Genomic DNA, 21599 nt, shown 5'->3' on the forward strand with positions numbered 1-21599 from the left:
CAGTTTTGTTTGGGTGTATTCCTGGAGGTTTCATCACTTGACATAATCTTTAATTAAAGATTAATCTTTAATTCCTGGAGACGACAGGTCAATCCTGGAGGGTTGGCAACCCTAGAATTCAGTGGGACATAGATCAAGTCCTTAAAGAGATTTTCAGGGTTCCATCTGACAGCCATAGAATTTTGGCCCTGACCCTGCAATCAGACCCATGCATGTGGACCCTGGACCCTACAAAGACTCCATTGATGTCATTGGGATTCTGCACAGGTGCGGAGGTCTGCCAGCATGCAGGTCCATTGAAATCAGTGAGGCTGTCTGTGGCCTTAGGGCTTTACCCATACAGATCAGATTGCAGGATCAAAGTCTTTGTTTTCCCCCAGCCTTTCTCTAACACACCACAGGGAAAATATTTTCCCTTCCTTCCTTCCTTCCTTCCTTTTTTTAGATTTTTCTCAATTTTATTTTGTTTTTTTGAACTTCAGTGTATCTGTGGGCCAGCATGAAATCAATGGGGATTTATTTAAATCAGTGACTTGTCATCCCAAATAATCAACCTAGAGGAATTTACTAAACAACATGATTAAAAACAAAACAAAAAAGTCTTGAAATTTAAATAGAAAAGAATCAAACAATTGACGGTGAGGATTTGAAGAGAGGGTTTATGTTTTTTCTTGTAATTTGAGACTCTAATGATGGACTTACGTTGCCCGCTCTTCCCTTTTTCTTACACCTTACCTACTAAAGGAGGAATTCTTGATTGGTAAGTGGATGCTATCCGCAAGACACTAGGGACTTTATTAGAGGTCACTAGAGAGCATTAGCTATACCTTCTACAGGGGGAAAAAAAGCACACAAAGAAATATCTGTATTCCTTTTATTTCCAGAGGGATTTTAATTTTTCTGGGTTTTTTTCTTTTTATTCCCACCCTACCCCCCACTTTTTTTCTTTTTTGAGTTTCAAAGTGCTAAACTTGTTTGTTTGCCAATTTTTCCTTTGTACATAAAGACCTTTTTTGTGACATTTGAGTCTCCTTATTAAGGAAACTAAAACAAAAAGTCGATCATTTAGAATTTTGTTCCATTTTTTATTTATTTCCAATGAGTATGTATTCCTGTTTCTTTCCCCTACCCCACCTTTTAGGTTAAATAAGGGTTGTTAGGTTTTTTTGTTTGTTTGTTTCTTTTTTCTGTTTGATTTTTTTTTTGTATTTATTTATTCTTTTGTTTCCCTTTTTTTAAAAAAAAACTTTTGTTCAACATGGATCGCATGCTAATACTCTTTGCATGATGTCTAAATCTTCCAGTTATCATGTTAGGGGGAAAAGAAGTTTCTTCTTTCTGTGGTTTTTTTCAGGGATATGTACTTTTGTTTTTTAGCTTCTTTCTTTGTTTCTTTCTTTCCTTTTGTTACAGTGCATCATGACGGTAAAATTTCTTGGTTTATTTAAAAAAAAAAGTCAGACAATATAAAACAACAACAAAAAATTTTAAAGTTCAAACAACGCCAAATGGCTTTTTTGCTTTCAGATCTCTCAGTCGGGGTCATCTGCTGACCTCTTTACCAAAACAGACAGCCCGCTTGGCAACCTAGCCAGTCGGAATGGAGGGGCCCATGAATCTGACTCAGGAAACGATACTTCCTCCCCTCCCTCCACTCAGAAAAGCTCAGCCAGGCCAAAGGACAGCCAGGAGAAAAGAAGCCTAGCCCACAATGGCTTTGGCCGTGCCTTCTCACCTGGGAAGCCCAAATTGGCCAACAGCGATAACAGCTCTGATTCAGGAAATTCCTTCACCAGTTGTTTTTCCCAGAGCAAGGGAACAACTTTGGAAAATCTCTCTCCAGATGACAAGGGACAGGATCAAAGGTAAGTGATTGCCAATAGTTGGTGTTTGCTATATCTATTCCTGGAATGACTCCGTGTCTTCTGCTCACTTGACTGTTGCAGGTGATGAGCCGATAGGAATGTATTTCTCTTCCCTAGGTGGCTAGCCATAATTCAGGTCCAGCAAGTCTGGCATCCCAACTCCAATAGTGGCTTCAAAGGAAAGTGAAAAACAACACATAATGTACCTGGGCAATGTTGCTGTGTGTGTGGAATTCCTTCCTGACCCCTTTGGCACTCAGTTTATGCCACGAAGGAGATTTGATTATGCTAATTTTAATCCATTCAATCTTCTCCTCATCCCTTAGCCTCCACATGCACCAGCCCCAGCCTCTCCCTGCAGGGTCATTCAGAAGAGAATCATAGAATCATAGAATATCAGGGTTGGAAGGGACCTCAGGAGGTCATCTAGTCCAACTCCCTGCTCAAAGCAGGACCAATCCCCAACTAAATCATCCCAGCCAGGGCTTTGTCAAGCCTGACCTTAAAAATATCTAAGGAAGGAGATTCCACCACCTCCCTAGATAACGCATTCCAGTGTTTCACCACCCCCCTAGTGAAAAAGTTTTTCCTAATATCCAACCTAAACCTCCCCCACTGCAACTTGAGACCATTACTCCTTGTTCCGTCATCCGCTACCACTGAGAACAGTCTAGATCCACTTGGCTCCGGATGCAGGCATGAATCAAAGACCTAGATCCAAACACTGGGGCCCTCACAATCTGGATCTAGATGTGGCTTGAGCTCATCTCTCATTGACTTGTTGTGACCTTGTAGCAAAAAAGCAGGAAAGGTCACTAGCACATTTAGGCAAACTTCTAAAGGCTGGATGGAATTGTTACAGACTGCCCTGTCTTTCTTGTAGCTACTCATGTTTGGGAAGCAGAGCTATATGCATTTAAATTAAAGCTTTCCAGTCGGCTCGCTCCTCTGGCCTGATTCACTTGGCCAAATGCTGGCATAGCTGCCTCAGGCCTAAGACACAGCAGAAATGCTGTGTTTCCCCCATGTGGGGAGCGCTAAGCAGTGACCTGTCCGCGAAGGATGAGCCCAGTGGCTCACTGCACTGGACCACAGGGGGGAGCAGTGGGGCAATGGCAAGTGAGGCTGTGCTCACCACAGTTGCACAAGGCCCGTGGAGAGGTGGGTGGCAGCATCGGTAGCTCCCCCGTTCCCTGCAGTAGCTGCCTTTGTCCAGCGGCCCCTTGGGACGGAAGAGTCTTCCCCTAGGTCCCTCATGAGCACGTGCTCTGGAGCCTGGACTTTGCCCCCTCGTGAGGAGGGTTAGTGTCACCGTCCGCGCCTGGCAGCTGCCATGGCTGGAGTCGGGAAGGAAGGCCAGTGCCCACGAAGGAGACTGCGTCCCAGCTCCCCTTCTGCACACTCATTTCCTACTTCTCTTCTCCAGCCTGACTGACTGCCCTGAGGTGTGCAGCAAACGGGTCATGGAGCTTTGCAGGCCACTGCAGTGAGGGGTTGGCCGCAGTGCATGCCAGGCTCTGTTTGTGCAAGGCTCTGTTTGTGAACAGATTCTGAGGGCCCAGTGAAGAGCGCGTGACTTTGTGCTCCGATCTGGGCAAATCAGGGCTAGCCCCAGTGGAGTTACACCAGCATAAAACCAGTAACATTGATCATAGGAGGGTCAGGCCTCGATGTTTTACCCTAAAGACACTCTCCTGCTCTCAGTCCCATGGGTGCAGCTCCCATTGACATGGGTGGGGCTTGCATCCATTTAGCTGAAAGCAGAATTTGGCACTGAGGGTCGAATCCTGCTCTCCCATCAGCGTAAGGCTGGAGTCAGGGGTGTCGCTCCAGATTTACCCAGGTGTAACCTGGCACTGAAATCTGATCATCTGGTAGAGCCTGATTCACCGTTGGGCCCACTCTGGTTTCATGCCGTGGTCGCTGTTGAACCCAATGGATTTAATAGGACAGTGGAACCTGCATTGATTCGGGCCCTGTAAGCGAAAGTCGGTAGTACGCGCTGAGGCAGGGCTCTCTGCTGTACCACAACTTCAAATGTCCGTTTGCAGAGGATTCCTGTCCCCGTGTCTCGCCTGCTCGGAGGTAAAGAAGCAGAGCCCCCTACATTTCCCGGACCGCAGCTCCCCACTGAGACCGTGCTCCCGCAGCGTGTCGTACACCAGCACAGGGAGGTCCTCCCGTGGCTCCAGTCGCTCCGCCCACTCCCGCTCGTTGCATCACAAGGCCACGCCCAGGTACTCCCGAAGCAGATCCTGCTCCTCAGGGAAAAGGTGAGGCCACGTCGCGTGGTTGTCTGTGTTATCGCTGGCCGTTCCATTTGTCGCAGTGCTTGGTAGTCCCAGAAATAGGCCAAAGAGCCTTGAAAATACAGCTTGGATTATGCTGAAATGACTGAGGGTACTGACAGTACCAATGATATTGCCTCTGAAGGGCAGTGGAGTTCCTGTTGGTGGATGGCGATCTTCAGGGCTCATTCCCTTACAGGTTGAATGAACATTTATCAGGGGCTGGGCTGACATCGTTAAACTTGGGACCTTATTGCCACTCGAATGCAGATTTGGAAAAGGAGCCTTGTGCCCCTTAAATCCTCTCACTTGAGCTCCGGTTTGATTCACCTTTCCATGGTTCTTGTCTATTCCCAGGTCCTATTCACGTTCCCCCAGCTACTCATCCAAGTCCTGCAAAAGAAGCCCTGGAAGCAGGAACTCCAGACTGCGTCGGAGCCCCAGTTATTCCCGCTACAGCCCCGGCAGGTACGACTGTCCCCAGTGTGTCATGGTGCCATTGCACGGCATCGCCTGCTTTTGTGGCACTTCAGTCTGGGTTTGTGACGAGAGTGCGTGTGTGACTCCCCTCTGTAAGCTTCTCCGCTGCACTTCCATGGCACTGTCCCAACCTTTACATGAAGTTGCGTGTGAGAGCCCCCGAGACACTGGGGATCTGGCTGTCTCACATTTTTACTAGCCCCTGGATCGAGGCATGTTTCGATCTGTACGTTCCAGCTCTCGTTGCTTATGGCATATCTCCATCCATGTTGTCAGCTGCTTTTGCTGACACTGATTCCAGAGCAACGAGACGAACTGAAGGTGGCAAGACTCAGGGTCATCCAATGTGGATTTCTGCAACCGAGGCCTTCCCTCCTAGACTGCCCTCCGTTCCTTGGTTCACCCTGGGAACAGACAGCGGAAAGGTCCCCATTAAGCAGCTGTTGAAGGGGGTGATAGGGAGAGAGAGACTACTTATTCAGGGCTTTGAGGGACTAACCCCTTGTGCAATGTATGTGGAATTGGATGGGTAAGGCCTGGTGAGATGTGCTGTCTTCACTCTGAACCCTTTCAGAGAGCTAATCGGTCCAGTGCTGTGGCTCACCCCAGACACAAAGGGCCGGCACTACACGCAGTCTGTGTCTCATGATACGTGGCAGGTTTGGCGATGCCAACCCACAGGCCTCTTGGAGGGCTTGAGCCATTGTCAGAGAAGGATTTTCTTGAAGCAGAAAAACACAAAATCTCCAATTTGCAGCATTTAGCAGCTGGGATTTTGAAGGGAACGCTGGGGCTCACTGAAATGCCCCTCAGTGTGTGTCGCAGAGATTGTCTGACTTGGTAAAGTGCCCTATTTAGAGAACAAGCCAGCAGCAGCACCAGCAGCCACGCTAACAGCCACCTGCCCAGCCCCATTGTAGAAGGAATCAACGGTGGCTTTCTTACAAAAAGACTTGTTGCCATTTAGGCCTGTTGCTCACTTCTACTCTGCGTTCCCATATTTCAGACAGTGTGAGGTTAGCCTGGCTTAAAACAAGCTCTCCCTGATCATGTGAAAGGTTGCAGATTGCTTCAGTTAATAAAGGTGCTCTTAGCCATGGGCCTTCCTGGCCCAAATAACCTAGCAGAGAGCCACAGAAGCAGCTTGGCGTTGGTCTAAAGGACTTATGCACGACCCACGCCAGGAATGCAGAAGCAGGATTGTCCAAGGGTAAGATAAAGGCCGATCATCCAGATTGAGCACTGGGGGTCAGTGCAGTTACCACAGGGAAGTGCTGATCCAGTACTTAAAACGTTTACTAGTGCTTTTCATCCTCCTGGGTTTCAGGGTGCCTTACGATTTATATAGATGGAAATTGCTCCACTGAAATGCAGCCAGCTCTGGGGTGGAAGGTGGCAGCTGAAGCACCACAATGGGAGGAGTGGAAATTTGGGGTAAGGACACTAGGGCAAACCCCTGCTCTCACGATGAGTGCCACACAATCGCTACCCGCCAGGCAGAGCAGACAGTAACTCAGCTCTCAAGGTCATGCAGCAAACGACATGGAATTCAAGCTGGATGAAACTCAGGGGGTTGTTCTTTCAGGGCTTCAGGGTGTTATGGGAACCATTTCCTCAGCTTCACTGTATGTGGGTTCATACCCCAAGGTTTATTTTGTGCTTCTGGGGGGAATGTGTTCTCTCCGGTCCATCCATAGAGTCACCAATCCCTGTCAGGCAGAGTGACCTTCGTTTTGTAGCAAGGCTCAGGCAAGAAAGAACAAAAGTTAGGTCTCTATGAGAGAGAGCACTGTGGGTGTCTCCTGTGTACCTGGCTACCTCTGAGCACTAAATGGCAGCTGCCTCTGTAGCAGGGATGGGGCCTTTATCACCATTTAAAGAAAGCAAGTCAGACCGATGTCCCAGAGTTAATCCAGTTGTGCCAAGTGAAACTCAGTGAGGCTGCCCAGTTCCATCCTGTTGTATCATCAAAATACAGATTGTACAGTAAGGCCCTAAACAGGCTCAAATTGGGCTCGGGGTTGTGACTCTATTGATGAGGACTGCCCAGTGTTTGGTGTGGGCCATGAAACCTTAACCCCGGCATGCAGGGCTTGTGTCAGTTCTATGGGGAACTTGGAGCCAGCCTGGCCAGGATTTGGTCCGGGGGCTCCCAGATGTTTCAAGCCGGTTGTTTAGCCACATAATGACTTCTCAGTAGGAAATCAGGATAACTCTGATGTCCCAGGCCTAGATCCGCTGCTGGCTCCTGAGAGATGCAACACAGAGGGGCCAGCCCAGGAGGAGGGAGCAGGCCCCACTCTGGCTCCAGGCTGCTACAGGGGAAGAAATGGCCCCGAATGAAAGGTGGAGCAGCCTCAGTTTACTGCAGCTTGACCTGGGCTGCCTGGTGGCTGCTCCATAGGTGCTGGAACTAAGGCTGTGGGGGCACTGCAGCACCCCCAGGTTTTACGTGGGGCTCCACTCCCGGCCCTGCGCCTAGGGGTCCCGGCTGCCGGCCCTGCACCCGGGGGTCCCACACGTGGGACTCTGCACCTTCCCCCAGCTGTGGCCCCAGCCTCGGCCCCCTTATCCCTGTCTGCGTTCCCACCTCCCGGAGCCACGGCCCTGCTCCCGGCCCCAGCTCTAGTGGGGCACAGACAGGGGGAAGGGGGGCACAGCACCCCCACTCTGAAAAGTGTTCCAGCACCACTGGGCTGCTCTGCAGCTTGAGATCGTCTGCAGAGCCAAGTGCTGTGACTGGGTATGCACCAGCTCCAGGGCCTCCCCTGATCCTTAGCAGCCTCCATTCACTGCCACGAGTGACATCCCAGAGCCAGCACAGCGGCCACGGTCTGTGCCCTGGTCAAATTCCTCCCACCCCAAGCTTCCGTTTCCTATGTTAAGGCCAGTTATTTTCAACACTGACAAAAGAGTAGCAAATCCGCAGGGCGATGGCAAATAAAGCAGATTAACACCTGCCCAGAAACCAATGTTAATGTAGACGATAGCTCTTAGCCGACGAGTGCATTGGACCTGCCAAATACCCTGAGACTTTTGTGCTTTGAATACTTAGCAAAACACACTCGGGACCGAGGCACAGTCTGGTCTGCTAAATGTTTTTAGACCTTTGCTAGTAGGTTCTAATATCCACAGCAATCGGGGAGCTCATTATAACCATTCTGCATGCTTAAAAAGTCACTGTGTTCTCAGAAATAGCACACGCCCGCTGCACATGGCCAAGCCTCACATTGCTGCATCCAGACTGGCTAAATCTGGGAACGGCATGCACATCTAGCCAACTGTGCGTGCTGTTAGAAAGCACTCCCCAGCCCGTGCTTAGTGAGTGTCTGCATAACACGCTGGCTAAATGTCTTGTGCCTCCATCCATCAGTCAAGCCAGGCGGAGGACGCTGGCAGCATTAGTTTTTTTTAGCCCAAATGATCGAGGACGGTGTTTTAGAGCTGAAGTTTCCAGGTTCTAGCCCCACTGCTGAGCCCCTGCCTGCCGCCCCCCAGTGAGTCGTTGCATCAGCACAGGGATCTTTGCAGTGATCTTTTCCAAACTGGCCATTCTTCAGGGACCGCGCGAGAGAGCACAAGTACGGCTCCAGCGAGAAGGAGTCCCAGCGGGACAGGCGGCGGCGGAGGTCCTACTCGCCCATGAGGAAACGCAGGAGAGATTCTCCCAGCCACCTGGAAGCTCGCCGCATCACGAGGTAAGGGAATGACACGGGGGCGCCCTGTCCCTCCAGGAGACACACTGGAGAGCCACGGGCTCAGTTGTGACGTGCTGGCCAAGGTCTTTGGACAGCTTTAGTAGGGATCTGCTTTGAGTCCATCACGCCCAGAGACGCTGCCCTCCAAACACTCAAGGAGGGAAAGCATTGTCCTGAAGTTTCCCTCCCTGCCTCCTACTGAGCCCCAGAGCCAGGAACTCCCCCCCCCCACCCACCACCCCTGGGGTCCCATTGTGTCACCAATAACCACTCTTCTCCCTTTGTCCCCACAGTGCCCGGAAACGCCCCATCCCGTACTACAGGCCCAGCCCTTCCTCCTCCAGCAGCCTCAGCAGCTGTTCCTCCTGGTACAGCAGTGTTAGCCGCTCTCCTGGCCGCAGCTACTCCAGCTACAAGAGCAGCCGGAGCAGAAGCTGGAGCAGCAGCAGCGACAGCAGCCGGAGCCGGAGCCGGAGTTCGGGCCCAAGGAGCAGCCGCAGCAGGAGCAAGAGTTACGGCTCTGCGGACAGCTATGACAGCCTGCGGCGCTAGGGCATCCCCCTCCCTGCTGCGTGCGTCGGGGTCGTCTCTTTCAATTCCTCTCTCCTCCAGCCTCCCTGGTGATAGCTTATTATTTCATGTTTCAGAGTAACAGCCGTGTTAGTCTGTATTCGCAAAAAGAAAAGGAGTCCTTGTGGCACCTTAGAGACTAACCAATTTATTTGAGCATGAGCTTTCGTGAGCTGTAGCTCACGAAAGCTCATGCTCAAATAAATTGGTTAGTCTCTAAGGTGCCACAAGGACTCCTTTTCTTTTTATTATTTCATGTTTCTGTTGTGGCATCCACCAGCCCCCTGTTGTGCCGGGCGCTGCCCCCGCAGAGGCAGACGTGGGCCTGGCTGCTCCAGAGAACATGTGGGCAGAGAGGGAGGATCTGTGCTTTGCAGAGGCTGTGTTGATTATAAACCAGCCTCCCCCACCCATTCCTGGCCTATCTCCAGGGAAGCATTTGCCTGCGGCTAATCCAGGGCGGGAGTTTAGCTTCTTGCTTTTCCCTGGCCAGCAGATAGCAAGCACCAATTGGCTGGTGGGGAGAGAGGAGGGAGAGAAATAATTTAAAAGAAACTCTCTTCAAGGCTTTTGGGCCGGGCAGAAAGAGTCCGGGTCTGGCCCTGCTTCTGTTGAGGTCAGTGGCAACGCTTCCCTTGACTCCAGCCTGCAGCCCCCCAAGCACTGCGATGTGGCCTCTCCCCTACAAAGGGAAAAAACCAGAGGCTTCTGCAGTATCGATTCACCTTCATTGGAGGTGGCTTTCCCACTGTGCCCCTCCCGCGGGGAGGAATATTCAGTCGCCATGGGTCAGCCAATTCCTGCTGTGAATGTGAAGGAAGAAATTCTCCCGGGGAGTGGATTGTTCGGAAGGGGCCATTCCCTCGCCCCTCCCCTCCCTTTTTATAGCACGAGTTTGCTTCTCTTCCCCCCAGCAATATGACCCGCTGGTGATCGAGCTGGTGAGGCCTTACGCGGAAGTGGGAACAATCAAGGGCTGGGTGCTGGGAGGCCAGGCCAACAATCGGGAAATGCGAGGGAGCAAAGTCCCTTGAGAAGCGTCAGGCAGCACGTCTCCTGTGAGCCCTCAGCCCCAGAGCTCTCCAGGGCTCCCACTTTGGTGGCTGTTTTTCTCACAGGAGCTCTGTGCTGTGCAAAGGAATCCCCGGCAGGGAGGTGGGAGTGAGGTTCCGGGTCCTTTTGGGTACCGGGTCACATGGGCATGGGAAATTCCAATGAAGCATATTCGTACGTAGCCCCCAGGCAGGGGTGAAAGTAACTTAAACTCTTAAAGGACTTACCGGTATGCCGGAGTCCTGAGCAGGGGGCGGGGCCTCAACTGGAAGAGGCGGGGCCTTTAAATCCACGGGCCCTTTAAAATGAGGTTTAAAGGGCCCGGGGCTCCGGCTGCGGTAGCCCTGGGCCCTTTAAATCACCGCCATAGCAGTGGCTGCAGCGGTGGCCGGGAGCCCCGGGGCTCGGATAGCAATTTAAAGTGCCTGGGGCTTCCAACCGCCGCTACCCAGCAGAGTCCCGGGCCCTTTAAATCGCAGCTTGAGCCCCGGGGCTCCGGCAGCAGGGCTCCAGCGGCGGTTGAAAGGGCCCAGGGCTCTGGCTGCTGCTGGGAGCCTCAGGCCCTTTAAATGGCCTGCCTGGGGAAGCTCCCCCTGCCGGTACGGTCAGCTGTGTACCAGCTCTTGCTGGTATGCCGTGCCGTGCCGTACCGTACCGGCTTACTTTCACCTCTGCCCCCAGGAGCTCCAGTCATGGGCCCCATTGTGCCTGGTGCTGTACAAACACAGGAGGAAGGTCTCTGTCCGAAAGAGCTTATAGTTTGTGACCTCAACTCCTCCAGCCTTCCCTGCGCCCCCAAAGGTCAGCTCCCATGTAATACAATGCCTGGCCCAGAGCTGCTCAAACCACCAACACAAAGCAGTGACTGACAGCCCCCTGCCCCACAGGTGGCTGGTGTTGGCGTGGCAGCCCTAGGGCAGGAGAGGGGTGGCTTGTGGGATGGGGCAGGAGAGCACTGCTGCTGGGCCTTCGTCCCGTCCCCCCCCCCGTTGCTTTAACACAGCCAGCTGCCAGGGGGAACCCCTCTTCACAAAGCAGAGAGCGCAGGGTTAAAAACGGCCCAGCGACTGGGAACAAAATAACTAATCAATCCCCAACTGTCACCCAGGAGACAGCTGAGAAGAGTGGCTGCCCGGCCCCTAAATTCCTTGCTCTGCCGCACCAGAGCCCGACCCTTGTTGGAAATTCCTCTGAGAGATGCAGAGTGACAGGCACAGCGACCCATAGCTGAACATGCTGGCATCCCGGCCCTCCCTCCCCAGACGCACACCCCAAACATTGTAAGCAGGGGCACCAGGCCTCTAGGAAAGAATTAGCAGCCCCCGCGCTTTTACCCACATGCAAGGCAACGGAACGTTTTCTAGGCCGTGCGTTCGACGCCGCTCTAAGGAATTTGGTTTCAGTTCCAAGCAGAGGGTTACAACTTGCGCCCGGGGCTGGCTGGGGGAGAATGCATCCAAAGTAACCTTTCCCTGCCCTTTGCAGCTGTGCAGGAGGTAATGCAGAGCGGCTACACCTCCCCCCATCCTCCACGGAGATCTCTGAAGCAGCTGCTGCATGGAGCACTTTACTTTCTGGTCTAGTCAGACAAATACTCAGGTGGAGAGGGGGCGGGCCCGAGGAGGAAGAAGCAAGATCTAGGAAAGAGGGTGTACCCATCAATTGCCCATTTCCTGACCAGCCCCGGCCACTTTTTTGGGAGGGCCGTGGTCGTCCGTCCAGACTCTGTGCCAGGCCTGCCTTTGTTTTCTCGTTGCAATGATTGCCAGCCCAGCCGCTGTGCAATTCCTGTGATTCGCTGCCTAACAAAGGCCTCTGGCAGTTGCAGGCTCAATTGGCATTGGAGAGTTTCTTTTTCTTGCAGCAGCCGGGTGCTTAGAGCAGCTAATTTGGGATTAAGACGTTTGTTTCCCCCCCTTCCCTCCCCTCTCCCCACGCCACACAACTACTGTCCCAGTTAGTCCTAATGACACAAGGACGTACGGCCTCAAGTGTTCCAAGGGGCTGAGCAGAAAGTTGATCTGCCCCGTTGAGGAGGAGACGGAAGACTGTACGTGTAAAGAGACGCACAGCCACTGGTTCAAGAGCCACTTGCACCCCTGAATCATGGAGTCATAAAGTGAACAGGCAAAGAAGTAACCTGAATGGGAGGTTTTTGTGTGCAGTAAATAGGGAGAGAGATGTGGCTCAACAGCCTTGTGCCCCTCACGGCTATTAGCCGCTGTTCTTTCCAGTGGTCCATATTTCCAGTAATATGCAGCCGTTGGGTGAGGGGAGGGAATTGCATATCTCCTTTTCTAGACGTTACACAGTCCCTCTGCCTTCAATGTTTTGCAGCAAAATCTAACTTGGAAGGAATGAAGACCCTTGCTCCCCATGCCCAGCACGCTCTCCCAGTCTGATACTCAAACACATCACACCTTTGTTTGCGCAGTAGGATGCAGCTGCAGTTATTGGAGGCCTAGAACATTTGACTGAGGTCTAACTCCACCACTGTTGCAAGAATAAACCCTGCATGCGTTGAATACCCAACCATGTCTGGTGCAATTAGGTCAGGCAGTTCAAAGGAGGTGCAGAAAAGGGGTTTTGTAAAACTGGTGTAAATAGTAAAACATTGTGTTGACTTGACTTCCTTACTGATGGGGATCTACGAACAAAGCTCCATGTCCTGCACTCAGTCCATGTGGATGGGAGTAGCCTCCATGGACCAACGGTAAAGAGATGGCTCCCAGGAGCACGCTGAGCCTGCAGTGTCCTTCGCGTGGGCCTGCTGATCCACTCAACAAGGACTGCCTCTCATCATACTATCCCATGGCAGCTAAAACTCCTTAGGTTTCCCAATCAGACTTGTATTGGAGTAAACCTGTTAAATTATTTATTATTATTATTATTGTGATTATTATTCTATTTTCAATTCTATGTCAGACTGGATGCAGTTGGTCACCGTTAACAGTATTTATTTATTATATTTTTGGAATGATAAGTTATTTTTGGATTTGTTTGTTTGTTTCAATATCTCCATGTCCCCTCGCAAGCGCAAAGGATAGCCTCAGAACGCTATGATTGCTTTGCGTTCAGGCCCAGTATTGACGTATATGACTGTAGCTCGTGTTAAAGTGGGTGGTAAGGCAAAGCGGAATAAAGTCCACTTTATTGTGATAGAAGGATGGGGGTGAAAGGTTAACGGGCATCAGAAGGACACTCTGTGTAGTCTTTTCCCATTGAAAATTAGGATTCATCACAAACTCTTTATCCACCCTTCTCTGTGCTGGAGTACAATGGACATGAATGATGATGGGCACATGAATGGTGATGGATTCTATTTATGCACCACAAGTCTGTGATCTCACAGAGGATATGGCAAGAATCCTGCTGGTTAAATGGGAGAGGGGAAGGAAATTTGCAATCCTGCAAAGGGATATCACAGAACAGCTCTTTGCTAGAAGCATAGGTGCCAGTTGGCTGAAAGGCATATTTCCCTCCTCTCCTTGACTCAGAGCACAAAATGTAACCTGGCTTCTCTGAAGAAGAAACTTTGGTTCCCTCTGTGGTTGCCATCCATAGGACTTTTGTATGTTGTTTGTTACCAAGGGATGATGTAGCTGTGGTAGATAAAAAAAACAACAGTATGGAAGAACCAGCAGTCCTGAAGATGTTTCCAAAACCGATCTCCAAGTGACAAAGCCCAGCCAAGTTATGGGGTAGGTTGGTTTTTTTCACTTATTGGTGGAGCTATTTTAATTTAACTTGATGAAATTTCCAGTACAGGCCAAAAGGCAGCCCTGCTTATTGGTTGACATTTGGGATTTCTGCAGGTTTTCAAAAACCCCTCCAGCTTTTCTGTCATTTGTGCCTTTTGCCAGATGCTTTTTTTTAATGTTGTGTTGCTTGTTTGTTGCTTTTGAAGACTTTTTGCACCCTGACATCTCCGATTTCTGCCAAGGCGCTGCAAAAAAGCATCCTTCGGTTAGTGGAAACGCAACTTGGTTGTACATGGATCGTGGCTAATTTGAGGCTAGCCAGCTACTCCCGAGGGTGAGGGATTCTTGAGGACATTTGGAATTCTTCAGATAGTTCTAAAGGTTTCATGAAATAGTTAAACCTCCCTCCCTCTCTCTTGTTCCCATATCCCAATGAAGTTTGAAATGCTCCTACGTTCCTGAACCCGTGGACCCCACGAGGTTGTCATTTGTAAAATGAAGTGTTCTCAATCATGTTGCTCTGGGTTCTGTTATTCCTAACTGTTCGTTGTGCTCTTTTAATCGCTAATATCCCCCCCAAAAAAACAAACAAACAAACTGGAGTCCTCGTTGTCTTTCTGTCCTGACTCTCCAGATCCTATTTACGCCTCAGTACAGAACTCAGCTCTTCAGCTTCTGCGCTGAAGAGCAAGGAGTTGGAGCAGTGTTAAAGCTGCTCTCAGTGGGCTACCCACCTCAGGTCTTTTGCTTTACACTGGTTGTGATGGTTTAAATTTATTTTATTTGCAAGTTATACCAAACTATTGTCTGCAAGCAGCCAATCAATGTTATTTTGCTATGCATTGTACATATAGTGAAGAGGCTAAGAGGACTTAGCCTGTTATTTAATATTTATTTCTTCTATTTATTGAGCATTATTTAAAGATGATATTTGGGACCTGCCATTGGGGGCCTCACAGACCGGAGCCTGTAAATTTGGGGTGTTGCCATCTCCATTGGGTGTGGGGGCATTGTAAAAGAGGTGACTGATGAAACCATCGAATGAAATGGACTCTGTCAAAATGGAGGCTTCAGACAGACAAATTGGGATCAGATTGAGCTAGAATGCCAGTAACTCATAGGGAAGCCTCGTTTAGATGGAAACGAATAGCAGAGGGGAAAATTAATGAACAATTTAATTTCTGTTAAAGTCACAGCTCCTTGAAAAGGTATTTTAGGTATCTGGAAGCAACTGTTTAGCCTGTAATTTGAGGCACTAATAGGAAGATTAGACTGGCTCTTCTCCCTCCATGTTTTAATAGAGCTTCCTAGATTGTTGAATAGCCCCTGCATCTATCTGGACACTTCTACGGCCAACTTCACGTGAGCATCTGAGCACCTCCCAGCCATTCACGGATTTTATCCTCAGGAGGGAAGCAGTATCACTGTTTTACAGGTGGGGACCTGAGCACAGGGTAGGTTAAGTGACTTCCTCAAGGTCACCCAGGGCGTTAACGGAACCCAGCTGTCCCGATCCCAGTCCAAAGCACTGTCTATTAAAGCGCCCTTCCTCTTATTGTTCCCTGCTTTGACTCTTTCCCCACATGCTCCATATTGGAGCTGCTAACTTTCCATATTGGGGAGAGGGGTGGGAATCCTTTGCGGCCTTGACTGCAGTGGGTTTTTTAGCCAGCTGTGCAGCTGCACTCCTGCAAACCTCTAGTGTAGTCCATGTAAACCATGACGTGCCTCAGAGCAGCTTATCCTGGTTTGAAACCATGTGACATGCTAAACAGTGTGGCCCAGCTCTTTGGTGGATGTAAACCAGTGTAGCTCCAGTGAAGTTAATAGCAGCCCTCCCATTAACTTCAGGGTGAACTGTTTGGCACTTTATGGCCAAGATTTTCAAAAATAGCTATTTAAAGTTAGACTCCTTTGGGCCAGATTTTAAAGGTATTTAGGTTTCTAACTCCTATGGAAGTGTGGCACCTAAATACCTTTAAAAATCTGGCCCATAGTGCATATTTGGGTATTAAAATAAGTGTCTTGATTTTCATAGGTGTTGAACCAACCATAGTTCCCGTTGACTTCATTCAGTGATGTCGGGTGCTTGGCCTTCCTGAAAATCAGGACACTTATTTAGGAGACTAAAAATATGGATTTAGGTGCCTAATTCAAGGCATTCAGGTTGGAATATTTTGACCCTAGTCCTCACTGTCCAGTAGATTTTATGGCTTCCATAATAGGAAATCAATAGGTCATATGACTTTTGTTGTGGCACAAAAATTTTCACGTGACAAAGAGAGAAGGTCATTGCTAAAAGTCCTGGAGCTTCACATATTACAATAAACCATTCAGTTTAGAAAGAAAAACAATGGATGGCTCCCTGACTAAGGGACAGGTGCCTTTCCTCCGGTGACCTAGTCACTGATGAAGACCTCTCACTCTCAGATTTCTGGCACACCAAATCCAGCAGGAGCCAACAGAAGAGTCCACTGCTGATGACCTGCAAGGTCTCTGGTGAGCAGTCCCCCAGATCCAACTGGCTTGGTGTTCTCAGGGCCCCAGTGGCAGGTTCAGTGTCAAATACCATTAACCGAAAACGTTTAGAACAAAGCAAAGAAAGGAGGAGAGCCGTTCTGGGAATAGTATGTCTCCATCACTCTTCTCTGTTGGTCGACCACTACCAAATTATACAGACGCATCTGATCCTTTTATGTCATTGTAGAGCTACCTTTGATCTCCACTGGAAAGCATACTGTGGTCTTTAGTCTTCCTGAGGTATTTAATTTGTTAGCTTGGTTCAAAGAAATAACAAGCATTCAAATAAAGGTTCTGACAGTATTAGTTCTTGTTACGAACTCGTCTTCTGTGTTCCTTTCACGTACACTGAAGGAGGATTTTAGTGGAGTAAGAGATCTGGGGTAGCAAATGGGAGTGTTTCCATTGACTTCACTTGGCCTTGGCCTGGGCCCTTCGAGCACTGGCAGAAGCAAGAGCAAAGCATGGGCAAGCGTTTTTGCAAGCTTCCCCTTCACAGCTTAGGCCCCTCACTGCTCCTCCTATTCCCCTCCTGAGCCCCAACACAGCTCTGCCAATGCTGCGCCTGACCAGCAATGCACCCACTATTCCCGTAGTGGCACCACGGAGCTCTGCTGGCTGCTCCACAGATCTGACTTGGAATACTCCTGCTTTGCCCATAGGCTTTATTGATCCTGACATGCCGTGATCCTAATGTCCCTCCAAGTCTAATGTGAAATACTTGGCAGCCTTCCATGCTCCCTCCACCTGCTGTGTTTGCAGGGGCTTACAGGGGAAATTCTCACCACCCAGCACAATGGATTACGCAGGCTACTTCCATTAGCAGTAATGGGGGTTACATGCTTAATTGCTGTGCAGTACAAGGAGCCTCTCCTCTTATCCTATTACAGAACAAATATTTGTTGTTTGGAGACCCAGGAGCAGCCATACCCTGTAGCTAAAAAAAAAAAAAGATCATAGCTATTTACAAGGCACCTATCGTCTTGGTACGGTCCTGGAGCTGTAGAATCCCACATCTAATAGGAAAGGAACATCTGCCGGTCACTGGAATCCATTCTCCAAGCCAGGATCCTGCAGAACAGGGCAGTCTCGTGCCGATGTTCTGTGTTACGCTGCAATGTCACGATGAACATTGGTGGCATGTTGCAACCTAGACCATGCAAACTCACCAGCCGGATGTGTTGTGGCATCAATACTTTCTCCAGCAAGATCAATGCGATTAGGTCGTCAGCCTAGCCATGAGCGTGCCTCCCCGTGCGTCAAGTTAATGCTCCCCCAATATAAGTCTTGTAGGCTGCTGCTGGATACAAGACACTCCCTCCTCCCCCGCAGCTGAAGGGATGGAGAGCTGCCTCTGCAGTGGACTCCTCTCCTAGCAGCCCAGGGACTCAAAGCCCATGAACAGGAAACAAACTGGGATATCCTGCTCTGGACTGGATGGGAGCCTTGTGGGCGAGTGGCTAGAGCTGCAGACAGGGTGGTGGGTTCTAGTCCCTACTCTGCATGGGTCCTTAGCCAAACACTTCAAACGTGGGTGCCTCAGATTAAGGCCCTAAGTAAGTGACCCGACTCCTGTGGCCGCTGAGAGAGCTCAGCACCCCGCTAGGCTGGACCCGCAGCAGTATTTCTCCTGCCCAATAAGCTAAGGTGGGATCTAGGAATTCTCCTTCCCAAATGTGACTGGCAAGGGCTGTTTTTTCCCCTGCTGCTTGTGGCCATTGTGCTTTCTGCCTGAAGGCTTCTCCTGGCCTGGGAAGTGCTTTTTATTGCTTGGTGCCTGCCTGGCGGTTGTGCCCAGCCATCTGCACAGGGCTCCGCCACCTGCAGCCAGCCAGCTCCACATTATTCGCCAGAGCTGTGCCCAGCCAGCAGTGGCTTCGCCCGCCCTTGATTTAATGCCTCAGCAAATATCATCTTGGCAAAAGCTGGGTGCAGCAAAACTGAATGCAAGTGGCAGAAACGCACGGCGCAGAGCCCCGCCCCAGCGGTACAGGAGAAGCAGGCAGAAATTCGTAACACAAGCCAGGCAGAGCTGGTAACAGAGGCTGGAACTGAATGGATCTTCAGCCCCTCCCAGAGTGAGGTTAATAAACATCAGGTGCCTTGGGATTAATGTTATTGCCCTGAATAAACGCCAGCACGACTAAGCAATGTTTAATGACTCGAGGTCTCCTCTTCCCAGCCGCACAGTTGCAGAGCAGTGTGCGCTGTGTACCCAGAGCAGGGCTGGGTAAGATGAGGGAGCAGAACTTCAAGCCAGAGGCACCTCTTGGTTTGCAGGGCTGCCCCACCCGCACCACCAGAAATGGGGAGAGGCAGTGAGCTGGGCCAGTCAGCTGGGCAGGGGCCCAGCATCTCTGAGGGTGAAGGAGCTTGGCTTCCCCACACTCCTAGCAGAAGTCAGCAGAGCACCCCAGCTTTATCCAGGTGTGAGTGGGAGGGAAGCGGTTGGAGGGGTGGAGCAGATCCATAAAGTAGGTCCTGCTTTACAGCAATGATTCTGCGGACGCAACGCAGCTGGAGCCTCCGGGGAGAAAGCACTGGGAGGCCGGGCCCTGAGAAAGGGGCTGGGGGCAGAGGCGGGGAGTACGTAGTCCAGGGAAGCAGAACGTCGCACCTTAGCACAGGGCCCCTAGGCTGGAACCCAGAGTAGAGGACGGGGCCTGGGTTCCCTACTGGATGCCAGATGGGGTTATAAAAGCCCCTCTGACACAAGGCCTGTTGGGCCAAGATTTGGGCTGAAGCCCTGGCATAAGGGTGTAAGGCAGGGTTAGAGCTACAATGGGAGGAGACCTTTCTGTGGAGACTCCCACATCGGGTGGATTTTTGCCCCAAGCACTGAGATCACCCAAGGATGGAGGGAGTCTAGATTCCATTCTTCTTGGGGCTACTGAGACTGGGCATTTAGGGCAGGGAGCAGAGCTGGGCAGCACTCCAAGCATGACGTGTGTGAACCAGGTGAGGCCCTTACACTCCCTCATCCCCAAGGCAGAGGGCTTAACCCAAGCTCCAGTGACAGCTGCTGCGTGTAAGGCCCAGCAGCCCTCGAACCCAGAGTTGCCAGGCAGGGGCAGCTGTAACCAGTTTGTGCTCTACTACCCACAACCTGCTGTGGACACAGACCATGGGAAGTCCTGCCTCAAAGGGTCTGACAGGCAGCAGCCTTGTGGCTCCCGATTGGCTCCCCGTCCTATATAAACCCAAGGGATGGGTCAGGAAGCGTCCAGGTAACAGAGCTGAGTTCCTTTAGCCGCCATGACCCTTTCTGCTCCGGCTCTGCACTTGGATGGATTTGGACTTCGCCTCTTGATCTGAACCCTGAAACCTGACTTGGATTCTGAGCCCTGGTCTCGACCCTGGCCTGGAACCTGCCTTACACACTCCTCGGCTACTCCCAGCCTCAGGTGTGACCCTGCTCTGACCCTTGGTCCTATCTGCCTTGACACTGAGCTTCATTAGCAACATCCCCTCCAACCAAGTGCCTTCTGCCTCTGATGGCTGAGTTAGGTACTGCCCTGACCCTCCAAGGTACGGGCAGATTATGCTCCCAGCAGGGTCAGACCCACAGAGAGCTCTCCCAGATTCTTCTGCTCTGGCGCTGAGCTGTACGGCCGCTGGTTTAATGGGCACTGCCCTGGGATGTCTGGATCCTGGATGGCTCAGCCAGCAAGAAGGGCAGCCACGATTGTGGATTTACTGCAGCCCTGGCACACTGCCAGCAGGTAGCTACTGACCACCATTAAGTACAACGATGCCTTACAGTGAAAAGAAGTGAGGAAAGAATAGAGAGAACTAACCACACAACCCCCGGGCCCCGCCCCGAAACTTCAGGGTCTGTAACTGAATCCAAGCGTCACTGCTGGGCCATCTCTATGGAATGGGCTGCACCCAAACACCCCTCAACTCTGGGAACGTTTGAAGCAGGATCCGGATCTGAACTCCACCGCGCAAGCACCTGTCTAGAAATGAATCCATTTCCCACCGATTACTGGGAGCGGGCTGTGACGGGGCTGATATCAAAGGGCTGTAATTCCAGTAAGCTCTTGATAAAGGAAACAGGGACCAGGGTAAAAAAGGGCAGAACTAGCCCCACGGGGGATTGGTGCTGGTTGGGGGCAGGCAGTAAGGTTGAGGTGTTGAGTGTGAGGCCAGTCAAAAGGCAGAGATCTCAAAGGTCAGCAGTTCAGAGAGGGCAGGACTCATCCATGGGGTGTGTCAATGTCCATGACCTCATCTCTCCAGGATGTTCTGTCAGGACCAGACCCTGCCCCTCAGTCCCAGGCTGGGGCAGGGATAGTCTGGCCAATAACCCAAGGGCTGGTCAGCATTGGTACCCCATGAGAGACCCTGCTTCTCCCGCTCCACCAGGCCTTTCCCAGTCGTAGGGACCGGTCGCTATTGGAGATGGGCCTGGGGCACAAAACGCTGATCCCAGGCTGGATTTCGACACTTTCCCCAAAGATTGGGGTGTTGGGATCCAGGGTTTGGTCTTGGGTCCATCTTTAACAAAACCAGAGATGCCGAAAGCACAGGGGACAGGGCCTGCCAGCAAAGCACATCATCTCCCAGTGGGTATGTGCAAGGAGTCTCCAGAGGATGGTTGCCAGCTCTCTAGCTCTCCTGGGCGCACACAAGGGGGCTTTAACTGCTCCCAGAGTTCCCAGGGGCTGACGGTGGTATTAGCAGTGAGGCAGATCTGGTGACTGAGATGCGGTGCCTGGAGAAGCAATACGAGCTAGCGGGAGGGACTACAGCAGCTAAATCTAGATAACCTGGAAGAGGCAGGAGCTGGTGGCGGGAGGGGAACCATGATTCATGTAGATCAATAACTACCACGAAGAGGGACTATGCCTGGCCTGGGAGGAGGGTGCAAGAAGGAGCAAGGGCTGAGGAGGCAAATGGTGATCTGAGGCATTATCTGAACTCTCCCTGTTAGTACAAGGAGAGCAACCAGTGAGCTACACGAGCAAGGGAGGCCAACATTGGAGAGCAGGTGAGAATCCAGTGACGTCCAGCCACCAGAGAAGATGCCCCTATCCCATCAATCGTCAGACAGTCTCTCTCCCTTCTCTAGTACCATTTATGTTTTATCTTCTCTTGACCCCATTTCTACACTGCCTTTCTCTTTCTCTCTTTCCCTCTCACCTCATTGATGCATCTATCCCTGACCTATAGGTATGGAAAGAAACAACCATCCTGGCTCAAGGCTTTTTTTAAAATATTTGCAAAAGCTCTTGGGAAAGATTTGCCAAAGTGCTCTCTTGTTCTCCTAGGGAACTGTTGGTTCTCAGCTCCTTTTGAAAATCGGGCCCCTTGGCTAAAGGTGTTTCTGTACATCATGAAAGCAATAGCCCCCATGCTCCTTGCTGTCGGACAGTACAAAAATCCCAGTGATGAAACCAGCCGACGCTAGATGCAGAAGGG

General features: G+C 50.9%; 1 protein-coding gene across 1 annotated transcript in view; it reads left to right on the plus strand.

Annotated features, from left to right (window-relative positions):
- The window catches only part of SRRM4 (serine/arginine repetitive matrix 4), a 218126-nt gene extending 209243 nt beyond the window's left edge, over window positions 1–8883 (plus strand). Inside the window, exons 10-14 of the mRNA XM_077835343.1 lie at window positions 1528–1865; window positions 3917–4138; window positions 4511–4621; window positions 8194–8331; window positions 8625–8883. Of these exons, the coding sequence (XP_077691469.1) occupies window positions 1528–1865; window positions 3917–4138; window positions 4511–4621; window positions 8194–8331; window positions 8625–8883 (1068 nt within the window). The remainder of the gene's footprint in view (window positions 1–1527; window positions 1866–3916; window positions 4139–4510; window positions 4622–8193; window positions 8332–8624) is intronic.
- Window positions 8884–21599: the final 12716 nt, after the last annotated feature.

The sequence above is a fragment of the Eretmochelys imbricata genome, chromosome 15 (genome assembly GCF_965152235.1).
Source record: "Eretmochelys imbricata isolate rEreImb1 chromosome 15, rEreImb1.hap1, whole genome shotgun sequence".
NCBI lineage: Eukaryota > Metazoa > Chordata > Testudines > Cheloniidae > Eretmochelys > Eretmochelys imbricata.